The sequence below is a fragment of the Lolium rigidum genome, chromosome 7, assembly GCF_022539505.1.
Source record: "Lolium rigidum isolate FL_2022 chromosome 7, APGP_CSIRO_Lrig_0.1, whole genome shotgun sequence".
NCBI lineage: Eukaryota > Viridiplantae > Streptophyta > Magnoliopsida > Poales > Poaceae > Lolium > Lolium rigidum.
Genome location: NC_061514.1, coordinates 338165370 through 338181617, shown reverse-complemented (window position 1 = coordinate 338181617; position 16248 = coordinate 338165370). Strand labels below are relative to the sequence as shown.

Here is a 16248-nt window from a genome sequence, read left to right as displayed (position 1 = left end):
ATCATGGTGATGTAGAGTCCTCCGGGAGATGATTCCCCTCTCCGGCAGGGTGCCAGAGGCGATCTCCTGAATCCCCCGAGATGGGATTGGCGGCGGCGGCGTCTCTGGAACTTTTTCCGTATCGTGGCTCTCGGTAATAGGGTTTTCGCGACGGAGGGTATAAGTAGGCGGAAGGGCAGAGTCGGGGGGCTCACGAGGGGCCCACACCATAGGACGGGGCGGGCCCCCTAGGCCGCACCGCCTTGTGGTTTGGCCACCTCGTGGCCCCACTTCGTATGCTCTTCGGTCTTCTGGAAGCTCCGTGGAAAAATAAGACCCTGGGCGTTGATTTCGTCTAATTCCGAGAATATTTGCTTTGTAGGGTTTCTGAAACCAAAAACAACAGAAAACAACAACTGGCTCTTCGGCATCTCGTCAATAGGTTAGTGCCGGAAAATGCATAATAATGATGTAAAGTGTGTATAAAACATGTGAGTATTGTCATAAAAGTAGCATGGAACATAAGAAATTATAGATACGTTTGAGACGTATCAGTGATCGTGAGCCGTCGATCTCCAATCTAATCCTACGTCCCACGCTAGCCCATACCGCTTCGGCGTTTAAACGTCGCTGATAGCGGGCCCCACCTCGTCAGAACGGCCCACTCGCACGAGATGCGTTGCTGGGCTGGATTTTTGTGTTTGAACCGTTTTGGGCCCGTAGGCTTTTCCCCCGCGGCCCAATAATTCAAATCCTGTTTAATTCGTTTCAGCTCTTTTCAAATACTGCTGTCCACTTCAAATTTGAATAGTTTCAAATCTATTGCACCAAATTTAGCAAACTTTATATCTCTGGAAAGCCCATGAAATTATCTAACCAATGCCACTGGTCCCACCTCCAATTTAATAGTAGTTTTCAACTGATAAAAATGACAAGGAAGGGACTTTTACAAATTGAAACTTTAACTAAAATTCAACCATAATTGATTTTGAGTTGATTACAACTCTCATAAATCACAAATGGTGTCCTCTAATTGATTATGCAAAAAGATAACCAAGTTGTTTGCATGATCATGGACTAGATCAAGATAATGGCTATGGATCCATTTCTAGTGCATTTAAATCTTAGAATTCAAATTCTCTAAATAGTATGAGAGCTCCTCTCTCATTTAAATCTTGATCCTAAGTGATTTAATAAGAGGTAATGACCTTAGGCTAATGAACCTCTTATTCTATTACTTAGTGATTTTAAATCATTACTATGTTACTCTTAAAATGCATGAGGTGTAGCACCTCATTTAAATTATACTCCCACATAATAGATATGAAATGTTGACCTTGGTCAACTTATATTTCATACCTTATTATTATTTGAGGAGCTTAAATCTTAATAGGATTTAATGAGAGGAAATTATTTTCTCTTAAATCGGAAAACCAAGTAAATCACCATGCTATGAATGATGTAATGCTAGCATAGGTTTGTATGAATCTTTGGTGTGTTTAGTCTAGCATATAAGTTTGGTTTGGTAATTGTGTACCTCGTATTCGTATATAGACGCTAGTAACGAGGAGTATCAAGAGGAGGAAGGCTACTCCCAGGAGGAGGAGGAAAACTTTGACCACTAACCTGCTCAAAGTAAGCTAATACTCTTGCCAACCACCATAATGCAAAGCTCTACAAGATCAAGGCACCATCACACTTTATTTTTATGTCCTACCTATCCCATGTTTTTACCTTGCAATTATTTTTGCTTATGGTATTTCAAAGTACTTTTTGATTTATGATTCACTTGGTCTAGAGTAGAACAAGAGTCAAGTAGCTTAGAACAAATCAAGGCTAGATAGCACCCCTCATGAAATAGTTGCTAGTGCTAAGAACATAAAATTTGACTACTCTAGATGGGAACATGTGAAGTGAAATGAATTTGAAAGAGATGAAGGTGAAGGTGACATGAATGACTTGGTGAATTTTGATGAAAACTGATAATTGGGTTTGAATGCGATACCTTTCCAATTATACAAGTACCCCCACAATACCTGATTATGAGTAGGGCTTAACTGGAAGTTTGTGTGTCTTAGTATGGGTTCCCTCTAACAAGCATCATAGGGGTTATGCCGAGGCTGCCTCCGTTACAAGTGAAATGATGTGAATATGAGGTGAATGTACGACCCAAACCCTGTGCAGTTCCCGGGTTGACAGTTGGTTTTCACCGGGAGGCCAAGCTCATGGGGAGAGGTGCCTATACTAGGGTATATAAGTGAAAGGTTAAGGTTGATGATCCGCGCACTGAGTTACGATGATTCGGGGTTATCCTCGACGGATGTAATCAAAAGTTGTGGCACAAGAGTACCACCTCTGCAGAGTGTTAAACCTATTCGAATAGCCGTGTCCACGGTTACGGAGGATTGGAAAGGCCATACTGTTCCGTTGTCAGAACTTTTGTCTTAAAAAGGAATGATGAATTTGAAAGGGTGACTTGACCTGAATCACAATTGAATGGTGGGAATGACACTAATGTTCCCACTTGAGTTAGTTAGCAAAAAGGAGGAGTCTTTACTAAATGTTTATGAACTAAACTTGGCTTTACGCAAATAAACCTAGAGCTTAGCACCCCTTATTAAAGTTGTTAAGTATTTACATTAGTATTAGTTTGCGAGTACTTTAAAGTACTCACGGCTGTGTCCCTGGCTATTCAAATGCCAGACTTTGAAGAGGAGCAACAGTATCAGGATGACGGACAACAAGACGTCTACGATAACTAGGAGCATCTTCTAACGTCAAGCGTTGCCTGTGGAATAGATAGTCCACTACTACTTCGCTTCCGCTACTTATTTGTGTTGTTGAACAATCTATTTGTGTAATATTGGATCATGTGATCCATTGTTGTAAGACAAGTATGTGTTGTAATAAATGATGACTCTATGCTACTTAACTATTATGTCTCGCAAAAACAATCTTCCTGGGATTGCGATGTATGATATAATAGGCATCTGGACCTAAAAATCCGGGTGTTGACATGTCATATCTCAAGATTTATGGATTTGGCATTCATTCTTTGGCATGGCCGGTTCCAACAATGACATCAATGTGTTGCACCGATCACCAGTTTTTAACAGGCTCATGCAAGGCAAAGCTCCCCGGGTGAGCTACGAGATCAATGGAAATGAATACGGCAAGTCATATTATCTTGCCGTGGCATCTACCCTGACTGGGCCACACTGGTGAAGACTGTTCGTATTGCAAACTCCGAGAAGACGAGGAGGTTTGCCAAGATGCAAGAGGCTTGCAGGAAAGATGTGGAGCGCGGATTTGGTGTGCTCCAAGCTTGGTGGGTAGTTGTCCGTCACCCGGCAAGAACATGGTCGCTGAAGACCATGCATGAGGTGATGACATGCTGCGTGATCATGCACAACATGATCGTTGAGAACAAGCATCCTAATGGCCGCAATGAAAACCACTGGAACTTCCAAGGTGAGCTAGTTGCGCCACTCCCAGGGGCTTTATCTTGGGAAGACTATCTACATATGAATGTAGAAGTCACTAACGAGAACGTCTGCAAACAGCTGCAGATGGATCTGATTAAGCATCAGTGGACATTGGCTGGCCATGAAGATCATGCCTAGAGGAATACTATCTTATTTTCATGTAGACTTTTCAAAATTTGAATGTAATAACTATGACTTCGTTGAATTCTTTATTTTGTTGTTTGGAAACTTCATAATTGATGCAAACACGGAAATGCGTCGGACCACTGGAGGCACCCTTAGACGCAAACGGACGCGCGGACAAAAACTGTATGTCTCGCGTCCGCCGTGCGACGCAAATGGCAGCTAGCGGATACCAAAGTGCGTCGCGCCGTGGAGATGCCCTTATACGCGTATAGAGTATAGACGTTTGCTCTCGTTTCTACTCGCACTAGCGGACGTGTCACGCGGGATTGACACTTGTCAACTGTACTTACTTTTGTGCGGGACAAAGTTTTCCTTCATGAATGTGGGTGCCATAGTTCTCTTCTTTTTGATTTTGAAGCGAAAGGAGGCGAGTTGGGCTGATCGACTTCAAGGACAGCCCAGTACTACCCGGCCCATCTTCATCCGACGAATCTCGAGGCTGATTGCCGGCCCGCTATTGGGCCAAGCGGAGCGCAGCTGCAGAGCGAGCTACCTCTCATCTCACCATCACCACCAAGCGGAGGAGCCACCTGAGGACCGTCGGCGAGCGAGAGAGCGCGGCGGCCGGAGAGGGGGCGGCGAGGCCGATTTCGGAAGAGATGGCGTTCATCCAGCGCGCGGTGAAGGTGCCGCCGAACTCGGCGTCGCTGGAGGAGGCGCGGCACCGCGTGTTCGACTTCTTCAGGCAGGCGTGCCGCTCCATCCCCTCCGTCATGGAGATCTACAACCTCGACGACGTCGTCACCCCCGCCCAGCTCCGCTCCAGCATCTCCCAGCAGATCCGCAAGAACAAGGGCGTCTCCGACCCTAAGGTGCCCCCACCTCCCACCCCATTTCGATTTGACTCTTCCCGGATGGATAGCTGTAGAAGAGATGGACGAATGGCATGCCGTGTTCTCCGATCCAGGCGCTTGCCAGATGCATCGGAGGGGGGTACTTTCTGCCGAATCTGAAATTTGTGTTAGAAATCGCTGATGCTTCATGTGTGGTAGTTGTTCGATGTGTAGGTATTAGTTAACCTAGCCGGACATTTCTGCAGGACAAGCGGTTGACAATTCCTTGTTTGTAGTGGGGAATTAGACTGCAGTATGGCAACCTTGCTCTTCCAGGACCAGTAGTAACGATGCTCTGTGGGTAGTAATTTGTCCACGGATGGGTGGTCAATTTCGCATTGGGGTATCCACTGCCCTGGGGCTCTGGATTTTGCCAGGGCTACAGAATCTGAAATGGTGATGTTTATAGTTCATTACCATGGGGTGATTGGTAGTATCTTTCCTACTCATGCTGGCGGTGGCTGGTGGCCGTACCATATTCAACTAGAAGATGCCCTGCGTGTTGCGGCGTGATTTATAGCCACAAATTCTTGTAAATGCCCTCGTCGAGGGAGGCGAGAAGCTGATGAAGCAATGTTTTCTTAAAGGGACTGTGGGGTAGGAGCATCACTGTGGCCTCGCAAGAAAAGAAATACCAAATAGATGCTTACTGAATATTAGCTTTACAAGAACTTGAACTTCGTTGCTTCTTCGAACAAGATAAAATTTGACTTCATTATATGCTTCACCTATGGCTATGCACGTACTAGGTGTAGTTGTACAATCAGACAGCAGGTCTGATGAAAGTTCGGTTTTCTGTGCAAGGTTCTTGTAACTTTAGTCAAGAACTGGGTTTGAGGATTTGCACGGGAATTCTTAGCATTACAGTGGATCAAGTCACTGTCTACTAAGTAAAATCTGAATCGGCTGGTCTTCACAGGGTCGTTGTTGTGGCTGACTCTGTGGAGCTACTGGTGGTATGAGTAGTGAAGGTAAACTCATCAGAGCTGTAGCTGTAAGTTCGTGCTAGATAGGGAGGGAGGCATCCCATGGTGGTAAAACCCCGAGCGGAAAAGAGTGATTATGGGAAGAGTGGTGTAATCCGATTACTTGGCTTAGTCGAACCAAATGAAAGTAGCGGATCAATCTACCTTGAGACTCCTTATGTTTGATTTAGATTTGAGAGCAACTACTACTAAACTAGAGATAAAATCAGTTCCTCTTTGACTAAGTATTCCATTTTATCATTCTCGGTTTGAGTTTTATTTGCAGCAAACAATGTCTATTGTGTACGCTATGTGGAAGAATAAGGTTTATATATCTTTTTCCAGATAGGATTTACACGCATCAATCATAACTCTGGCATATACTCATATTTGATAGAACAATAGAGATATATGCAGTCTATAGGCTACATTATCCATCTGTCTTTTGTATGTCTTCCGAATTTAATCCTCATGATGAGTAATCAAAATCATGATATTTAGTTGGAGATATAATTAGTTTTTTTTTGCTTGCTGGGTTTGGCCAGTTTGTTTGAGAAAGAGTGCCCAAGTCTGGTTTGCTGCACTTATATTCGATTCATAACAATTCCTGTTTTCCAACCGTTTATGCCAGTTTGCTTTGTTCTATTTGCCTCTTGTGCTAGTACTATGTGCCGACTTACGAATTACACTCAATATGGTTTGGTTGTTCTTTACCTGATACTCAAGAGTACTGAGGTTAGTCAAAAGGCATTTGGATTTAGGATTCTTTTCTTTTACTTCTTAAAACTTTAGAATCATCTTGTAGGATTATCAAGAAAAGTTGTATTTGATGTATTCAACTACAGCTATCAAAAGCGAAGTTTCTGCTATCTGGGCAAATAATGAATTTTGGGCCATTTATTTGTGGAAACTTCAGTTATGTAATCAAAGTCAGTGAATTACCTGAGACCTTAATTTTGCCTTAGGAGTGCCTCGGATCACATTAGTACTCTTCCATACTTGGTACTACTTATGGTTTTCACAAACATCTAGCACCATCCCTATGGTATTTGCTATAGCGAAACTGCAATTCCTGGAAAACATCTCTGTTCATTTGAGCTGACCTTTGGGTCAAACAAACAGGTCATTGATATGCTTCTCTTCAACGGGATGGAGGAGCTGAACAACATTACTGAGCACGCGAAGCAGCGCCACCACATCATCGGCCAGTATGTGGTTGGACATAAGGGTCTGGTGCAGGACCTGGACTCCAAGGACCAAGGGAGCTCTGAGTTCCTGAAGAAATTCTACACCAGCAATTACTAGATCCCAGGGCAACAATACAAAATTTCACATTTCTGTAGAAGTGCCCTTTGACATGTGCGCTCTTAATAAAGACGCTGAGAAACCTACCCAGCCCAGCCCGATTTGTTGTTACTGGAGGTTTTACTTTGTTCTGTTCCACCCTCTTGACTCAAATTATATGCTGTTGCTAGTGAAATTGCTTGTAACCCGGGGACTGCTCTACTTTCAGAGCTGTTGTTCAGGATCTGATAGTAGCTTCTTATATATTCTTATATGGCTTCTTGTCTGGGTTAGAAGATCATGGCATATGCAAGGCCAGACTTCGTTGTGATTGTTCCGAGAATGTGACTTCTGTTGAGCTCAACAAGCTGGTCAACATGCCTTGTTTGAAAACCTGAATGCCTGGAGCTCATATTCCAAGCACTGTGATTGATTTTTTGTCGCACATTTCAGTTCCTGAGTTGTTCGAGCCACGAAGGCCTTCAACTTCTCCACAGTGATACAGAATGTATTGAAGTTGAATACCAAGCGAGAAAAGAATAGAATTAACCAAAAAAAAATCATGCTGGTGGTAGTAACATAATCGATTACTTCAGTTTTGCTGCCGCGTCTTCCTAAGATAGATGCCCTTGGCCATGTTTTACAAATACGATCGAAGTCTGACTGAAAAGGGCAGCTAATTATTCATAGAATGAATCTTCGTAAGCAAGGCATGGTAAAACGGTAACCCAACTTCTAGCGCCCTCTAGGTTGTATAGATGAGTAGCATTGTCCACAGACCACTGTAAATCATGAAATATATTTCCCCGAAATTTCCAGTCAAAGGTCTCTACAAGCTACCATAGGATATTAGGATCCTTGGATATAAGCCATAACTATAAGTTTTAACAGAACCAAAGCGAATGTAACATGTACAATAAAAGCCTAATATTCTCCAGATTTAGCAGGAGTAACTAGCCAGTGGCCTATGGCATTGTACCCATTTCCTACAAGAAATAATCGTCATAACAATGTGGATTTGTACGAGTATATGACATACTCATGGTTGACGTGTCTACAACTTTTGCAATAAGATTCTCATCGCCATTTTGCTACATGGCTACACAATTTCCAGTAAAAAAAAAAGCATAGGATGGACAGCAACACAACAATTGGTTGCAAGTTTACCTTGAGTCTCGAGTTAGATTCATACTCCCTCTCTCCTGTCACATAAGATGTTATTACAAGCTACTACTACTAACTATGTAATGGTTGTACAGTAATGACATCTTATATTATGGGAGGGATGGAGTATGCTGTAACAATGCTAAGATGCGTCCAATTCACGCTAAGGTGAAAACATAATCAGATAGACCAAGATGAAAATAAGCCACCATGTAACTTGGCACACTGCTGCTTTATAAGATTGGACTAACAGGAAAATAAGAACAATGAAAGTGCTTTTGCTGCCAGAGTACCCAATTCTATCAATCATTTTCAATTTTCATACCAAGGGGGACATGCACAAAAAAAATCGTATCGAACACAAATGGCGAATATAACAGAGATATATAGAATTAAAAAAAAAACAACCGCAATGAGACTATCAAATAGCAGCTACCCTTACACGGCAAACAAGCACATTGCAATTGATAGAAAACAAAGAGACACTGGTACAATAATAATAATTTTACTTGCATCCAATTCATCGTAGGTATTTGGCAGGGGTAGACCACAGTTAACAATAGGTACAGACATGGATGGAGTAGACGGGCATAGCTAAGTTCAGAACTTCAGATAGACAGAGAGATACTGGATCATCAAATGAACCCTCGTGTCAATTGGATTCAAGAGCCGCTTGGTGGTGAACGACCTCCTACTCTGGCTTGACGATCTTGATGCGGCCTAATAAGTCTTTACCTGTCTCCATTCTTCTATATGTTCCCACTCTTCCCTGAAGAGTGCCTCCATCGTAGCCCTTTTCTCCCAGTAGTCCTCGTCGACCTCCACGAAGCCCTTGCGGATCAGATCGCCGCGGACCTTGGCCTGGAAGGCCTGGAAGTCTTGCCGGACCTTGTCGGAGAATGGCAGCATCTCCAGGTGCTCCCGCTTCCTGTCCTCCAGCCAACCCTCCGGGAACGCGCCGCGGGACGCCTCGTCGCTGAGCATGGATTCGAGGGAGTCGAGGTACGCCCTGCCTGTGGCCTCATCCTGCTCCTTGTCCTGCTTCAGCGCCAGGATCAGCCAGATGTCGTCGTGCGACAGCCGGGTCTTGGCTTGGCCGGCGTAGTGCTCGGGCCTGGACTGCTCCACGAGCCTGCCGGCGGCAGCTTCTAGCTCACCGGGCTCCAATGCCGCGGCCTCGGGGAAGGCTGCCAGCGCCGCCTTGGCGATCTCTAGTTCCTCTTCCAGGGATGGGTACGGATGTTCGTAGTCGTCTTCCTCGGGAACCGCCTCGTCTGCCATCTGCTGTTCCAGGGACGGGTCGACCTCCAGAAGCTCCTTGATCGCCATCGCCTTGTCCTGCACGTACAGGGAGCGCGTCTGGTTCGAGATTGCTTGAATCTATCTTGATCAGAGATGTTTGTCGATAACTACAAATAATCAGAGTCCTGGTATATATAGTCCATGTATTCAAGTGGTATCCGTCATGTATATGCAGGTGGAGTCCGATCAGAACTTGGTCGTGCCACGTGGCCATGTTGTACATGAATTAGCTCTCTATCTCCCTCTCTATTACTTGCTTTGAAGTTGAAGAGTCAAAAGAAAGATGCACTGGTTTGCATGGTGGCGCGCATGTGTATTCCTAAGAAGATTGGAGGTATGGGCATGGTGATCTCGGTTCTTTCAATCTTGCAATATTGGCAAAACAGACTTGAAGATTGCTACAAAACCCTCATTCTCTATGTACTGGAGTTTTGAGGGCTAAGTATTACACCGATGAAAATATTTTGAAAGCTGGACCAAAGAAAGGATATTCTTTCACATGGAGTATTACTGCAGGCCCTCAATCTTTCAAAGGAGGGAACATATGGCGTGTGGGTTTAGGTACAAGGATAAATAGTTGGGGATGAGGGCTTGATAACAGAGTTTTTTCATGCCACTTGACGCTCAAGGAATTCCGAGAATTCGTCTAAGTGAAAATCTTGCAGACGACTTTGTTGCATGGCACAAGAATAAATCCACTGCTTTTTAGTTTGTTCTACTTATTATGTTGAGTGGGAGCACCAATTCGGTAACAACGTAAGGAGAATTGATGGGCAGGGTTCCTCGAGTGTTAACCCGGTCTAGGGCATCTTATGGAAGCTTCATGTTCTAGGTAAAGTAAAAAAAAATCTTGTGAAAGGCTTTGCACGGTATTGTCCTAGGCATTGGAATGAATTCTGGATGCTCGTCACATTAAAGTCCACCCTCAGTGTCCGGTTTGTCATTTGGCACTAGAGGACATAAAGCACCTGATGTTTGATTGTCCTAGGGCTCGTGAGGTATGGAAGAACCTAGGTCTTCTGGAATTCATCAAGGAAGCCACTGCAACAAAGGTCTGGTTCAGTTGTGCTGGAACACATTCTTTGTGATTCGAAGCAAGCTCCGGTTCTGAATCATCTTGGGCTAAAAGAATCATTCGTTGTTTCATCCTGGTATATTTGGTGGCAAGGAAGGGAATTCAATGGCCACCCCGGTAAGCGCTGCATTTGCTATTCAGGCTTTGACATCAAACTTCGGTGTAGTAAAGCATAATGCTAAGGAAAAGGTGGTGAGATGGATCAAGCCAATGACGGGTTCGTTTAAGCATAATGCTCCCACTATTTTGAAATGCATCTTACACAGATTTTGAACTTCAGAAAAATTGAAACGAAAAATTTGTACGTACATCTTCACGTGCTATACGCTCACAAAGTCGTTTCATAAAAACTCGACTTATTATGTGATGTGTATAAAAAAGACAAATTTCAGTGCAAAAAATAATGCTTTTCACAAGATAAAATTTCTTTTTTTACATAGACCATAAAAATGTTGGTTTTTTGTGAAACTTGACGAATGCACATATATTCTGAAGATGTATATGTAGAATTTTTTGTCAAATTTTTTCGATACTTCGAAATATGTTTTTGTGGTAGAGGGAGCATACGCATCCGGGAGCCGAATTGAATTTCCGCTTATTAGTCATACTTTATCTCGATGGACCTATTGCCGCCTATTTAGAATAATAATAAAGTCTTCTATAGTTAGGCATGTACATTTTGAAAAATACTCCCTCCGTTCTGAAAAACTCTGCATTCTAGGCATAAATTTGTTCTAGAATAGTCTACATTCTAGATTTTAGTCAATGAAGTGGTTCTCCTTTATCTATTGGAGTCACTATTTTCAATATAGTTTGGATTGGTTGTTTACCAATTTAAGTAGTACTAATAAATGCAATTTGTCTGATTTTTCATAGACCAAAGTTGCAGGCGGGTCCCACATGCAAGTGACCTGAACGGGAAAAAGGAAGAAGCCGCTCACGCAGGCATCGAACGCAGCATATCGCAAGTTCGCAGCCGATCTGTCCATGATCATGCTGGGTGGATCAGATGAGCAGATAATGAATGACGCGCGCGATCCTCGCGCGCGCGAGCCCCGAAACGGAATGGCTCCTGCATGGCCGCTCCTCCTGTATCCTGATCCATCCACCATCCTAGATAACGGCGTCCTTATCCGAGCAATCATTTGTCTTGTTGATCAGTCCACTCTGCCTCCACCATCTGCTCCCTCTCCTCTCCGATCCATCCCGATCTCTCTTCCTCCCCGTTCTTGCGTCTCGCCTGCTGCCGGATCGGGAGGAGCGGGATTCGCCTGGGGGCCGACGAGGCAGGCGGGCGGAACCGCGGAACGGCGGCGGCAGCCATGGTCGGGCGGAGCTCCCTCCCGGATGGGGCTCTCTTCCTCGGATTGGACAGCTCCACCCAGTGAGTCCTCTCTCCTTATCTCCTGTCCATCTCGTTCCCTTTATTTTTGGGGTTCTTCGGACGCTGGCTGGATCGTGTAGTACCTTATTCGTGCGAACTGCATGTTGTTCTAGTCGATGGGGATGGTGCGGACGAGTAAGTGTGAGGGTTGGAATGGTGTCGATTAGAATTGTACTACTCCGTACTATTTATCTGATTCTCTAGAATTTACGTGTCTAACTGAAGATGCAATACAGTGGGCTACACATGGATAGCGTTTTTTTTTTTTCAACACAAAGCGTTTAAAATGGCAATGACAAAAGTAGGCGTCAGGATCTAATACTTCCTCCAATTCATATAACTGTCACTAATATGGATGCATCTTAAACTAAAATGTGTCTAGATGTGACAGTTAATATGGATCGGAGGGAGTATGAGATTGGCAGTCTTGTAAGCGTGGAGACTTGTGTGTGAGGTTCCAGCCTTTTGGTTTCAGCTCTATGGCTCTGCTAATCACATATGCTCCTGGTTCCAGCCTGTTAGGGCATGTCTAACGCTAGACGCTTAGTCAGACGCTTAGAGGAGAAAAAATAATACCAGAAAATGTGATTATTGCCTAAGCGCCTAGGAGCCCAACGCAAGATGCTATTCTTGGGCGCTACCACGGGTGTTGAAGCGCCTTTCGTCCAACGCCTGGGCGCTAATATTCTGATTGATTCTCTTGAGTCAGTTGAAGGAAGCCTCAGATTTTTTAGCGTCGTGGATAGCGTCCGCCTCTAGTCAAAGCGGCTCGTGCGGGAAATGAAAGTGCAAGCGCCGGCGATTAGTTGGGAGTCGACGCAAACAATAATCCCAGGATCGGCCAGGAATTGGGGCTAACTGCCAGGAAATCAACCCTAGCGTCTGTTGTTAGCGCCCGCATTGTAGATGCCCTTAAAGCTATATGATCGCCTTACCATACAAAACGCCTACAATTTGCTTCACACGCGGTCATGTCTTTTCCTTCCATTATCATGATAATCGTGTTCTTTACCACCAAATTGGGGTCTAATTCTGCAAATGTTATGTTACAGGTCTGTGAAAGCCACCGTGCTCAACAATGGGTTAACAATAGTAGCTTCTGAAACTGTTAATTTCGACTCTGAATTACCGCACTACAAAACCGAGGGCGGGGTTCACAGAGACCCCTCAGACGATGGCCGCATATTTTCGCCAACCATAATGTGGGTGGAGGCTTTGGAGCTGCTTCTTGAGAAATTAAAACTGAAGACCGACTTCAGTAAGGTTGTGGCCGTTTCAGGGAGTGGGCAACAACATGGCAGCGTGTACTGGAAGAAGGGCAGTCAAGCCGTGCTGTCTTCCCTGGATCCTAGTAAGAGCTTGGTGTCCCAGCTTAAGGATGCCTTTTCCACCATGGACTCACCAATATGGATGGACAGTAGCACCACCAAGCAATGCAGGGAAATAGAGAATGCAGTGGGAGGTGCACTGGAGTTGTCTAAGCTGACAGGGTCTCGTGCCTATGAGAGATTCACCGGGCCTCAGATAAGGAAGATCTACCAAGCAGCGCCTCATATTTATGAAAATACTGAGAGGATATCTTTGGTGAGCTCATTCATGGCGTCGATCCTTGTCGGATGCTATGCAAGTATTGATGAAACTGATGGCGCTGGGATGAACTTGATGGATATAAACAAGAAGACCTGGTCAAAAACTGTTTTAGAGGTTTGTCCCTAGCGTCTGTTCAGCTATGCACTCCAAAATTTCTTGAATGACTTAAATGTAAAATAAAATATAATTTCACATTTATGTAAGAATAGAATATCAAACTCTGCGCTTCCTCCTCCAGGCAACTGCTCCTGTTCTTGAAGAGAAGCTTGGAAATCTGGCGCCAGCCTATGCCACTGCTGGTCTCATATCTCCTTATTTTGTAGAAAGGTGAGTTCTTCTTTTACCATTGTACTCATGCCAAATGAAGTTATTCCATTGCACTCTTTTTCAACATGTGCATGTGACTGGTTTCTGTGAAAAATTGGCTAGGTTCTCTTTATGCCACTAGATCTGAACTGGCCAAGCTATAACTCCAATGGTTCCTGTTAATCCTCTTTTTTTTGCTGTCATGGTAATTTATTACTAATTGTTTTAGGCACCGAAGATTAATAGATTATAGAAATAATATGTTGTCTGGCAAGCTAGCTGAATCATAGCTACAACAAATGCCTCCTAATGGCATAATAAATGACGATCAATTGCAATATCATCCCATACACACTGATCATTATGTATGTGCAGGCATCAGTTTGATAAGAACTGTTTGGTTATTCAATGGTCAGGAGACAATCCCAATAGCCTTGCAGGTACTTCACTGTCGCTTCTTTGATCTTTCACAAGTTGCTGGTGTTCTCATTTTCGATGCAGCTGCTACATCATTTAACAATCACAACCCAATGAACACGAAGTGATCATTAGTTTCCTCTATTCTTCATTAACATTCCATTGTTCCGTTGTATCCGTTGTAGGGTTAACTCTGAATACACCTGGTGATCTTGCAATTAGCCTTGGTACTAGTGATACAGTGAGTTGCAATAATCCTATTTCAGTTTTGTTGGCTTTTATTTCTCAAGCTACTGTTGTACTTATCTCCTAGTAATTGCAATTTAGGTTTTTGGGATTACTGCCGAAGCTAAACCAAGCCTTGAAGGCCATGTTTTTCCCAACCCTGTTGAACCAGATGGTTACATGGTTATGCTATGTTACAAAAATGGTTCATTGACCCGGGAAGGTATAAAACTTTTTCCCTTCTATTTGTATTGGGACGTATGTGCAACAGTATGCTATAACTTTGCTGACAATACTTCTAATGTTATTTCAGATGTACGAAATCAGTGCGCAGAAAAATCGTGGGATGTTTTCAACAACTACCTAGAGAAAACAACCCCTCTGAATGGTACGTTCTTACAGAAGTTGTATCGGTCTTCTCTAATGTTATTGTTGATGTTTCAGCACATATAAATTTGCAATTTGAGTTGATCACTACTATAACAACTTTGATTTGTTAAAGCCTTCTGTTTCCTATAGTTTTATCATTGCTAACAGCCGCCTCATGCTGGTATATATTTTTGTTTTCTCATATAGGTGGGAAGTTAGGATTTTACTACAAGGACCATGAAATCCTGCCTCCTCTTCCAGGTAATCATGTAATACTGTTTTAACATTTTCCATTCCCCTTGTAAGTTATAACCTCACATAAGTTGGTTTATTCCATGCAGTTGGTTTCCACAGATACATCGTCGAGAATTTCAATGATGCCTCAGCTGACAATCTGACGGAGCGCGAGGTGCAAGAATTCGATGCACCATCTGAGGTATGTGTAAAAATATGTCTGTTTCTCTGATACTAGAGGCAAGAAAAATGAGCCATACACTCATCACTCCTTGGGCGTAGGTCCGTGCCATCATTGAGGGTCAAATGTTGTCGATGCGAGGCCATGCCGAGCGGTTTGGCATGCCCAATCCCCCCAAGAGGATCATAGCAACTGGCGGGGCATCGTCCAATGAGAGTATCCTCAAGTCAATCGCACAAATCTTTGGCTGTCCTGTCTTTACAGTTGAGAGACCTGGTATGACAACTCAACTCCCTCTCATTCTTGCGCAATTGCACAAACTCGTAATGCAGCCACGGATGTGTGAGAATTACTGATGTTTTTGGAACAGATTCGGCTTCGCTGGGCGCGGCACTGAGAGCTGCCCATGGGTGGCTGTGCAACAAGGAAGGAGGCTTTGTTCCCATCTCCTGCATGTACATGGGCAACCTGGAGAATACCTCCCTGGGCGCAAAACTGGCAGTCCCAGCCCCTGGCGACGGGGAGGACAAGGAGCTCCTGAAGAAGTATACATTGCTCATGCAGAAGAGGATGGAGATCGAGAGACGCCTGGTGGAGAAGATTGGGCGCGCCTAGATAGCAGAATATATGGCGCAAATGGTACAGGGATTAGGAAATAAAATCATTGGCCCAGCTGCTAATGGTCGCTGGTGTTGTGCGCGTCAACCGGCAAAGATCATGTCGAGGTCCCAAGCACGAATAATTTGTGATGACTTTCATTATGAAAAATTGTGCACCAATGAATTCTTCTAGGAATTTTGTAAGTGCACAAATATGCTACCTCGGGAAGGAGTTTATATGGAGATGGGTACATGTGACCGAAACTCTCCGGAGGAACGATGAACTCAAGAAAAACCAGTTGTCAAATAAATTCACGAAAAACCCAGAAGTTTTAACCCACCAAGTGACATAATCTATACATCTCTTACGGAAGGGAGGGAGTATATAGTTTGTACTACTCGTTTATAAAATAACGCATTATTTTTGAAAAGTCAAACTATGTAAACTTCGATCAAGTTTTTAGTAAAACTATCAACATCTGATCTGCCAAACCAAATCGGTCATTGGATACATAACGACATAAGTTTTCATATTGTATAGCATCATACTTTCGGAGGTGGCATTTTGGCACACGCGTGCATATGCACCCATTATAGAAAATAATAAAAAACAATTTTAGAAATGTCAAAAAAAATCTGACATAAATTTTTTCTTATACATTGTGACATC

The 16248-nt window shown here is 43.7% G+C and overlaps 2 protein-coding genes across 2 annotated transcripts; both read left to right on the top strand.

The window, feature by feature from the left end:
- Positions 1-4193: 4193 nt before the first annotated feature.
- On the top strand, positions 4194-7004 carry LOC124676826 (NADH dehydrogenase [ubiquinone] 1 alpha subcomplex subunit 6-like). Its single transcript, XM_047212851.1, has 2 exons — positions 4194-4462; positions 6571-7004. The coding sequence occupies exons 1-2, from the start codon at positions 4250-4252 to the stop codon at positions 6751-6753; spliced, it is 396 nt and encodes a 131-aa protein (XP_047068807.1). The 5' UTR covers positions 4194-4249; the 3' UTR covers positions 6754-7004.
- Positions 7005-11427: 4423 nt separating this feature from the next.
- Positions 11428-15836, top strand: LOC124675065 (xylulose kinase 2-like). The gene is made up of 11 exons (XM_047211126.1): positions 11428-11657; positions 12710-13361; positions 13486-13574; positions 13929-13993; positions 14156-14211; positions 14298-14418; positions 14509-14583; positions 14772-14825; positions 14906-15000; positions 15081-15255; positions 15350-15836. Exons 1-11 carry the CDS (start codon positions 11596-11598, stop codon positions 15592-15594), a joined length of 1689 nt encoding a protein of 562 aa, XP_047067082.1. The 5' UTR covers positions 11428-11595; the 3' UTR covers positions 15595-15836.
- The last annotated feature ends 412 nt before the right edge of the window (positions 15837-16248 follow it).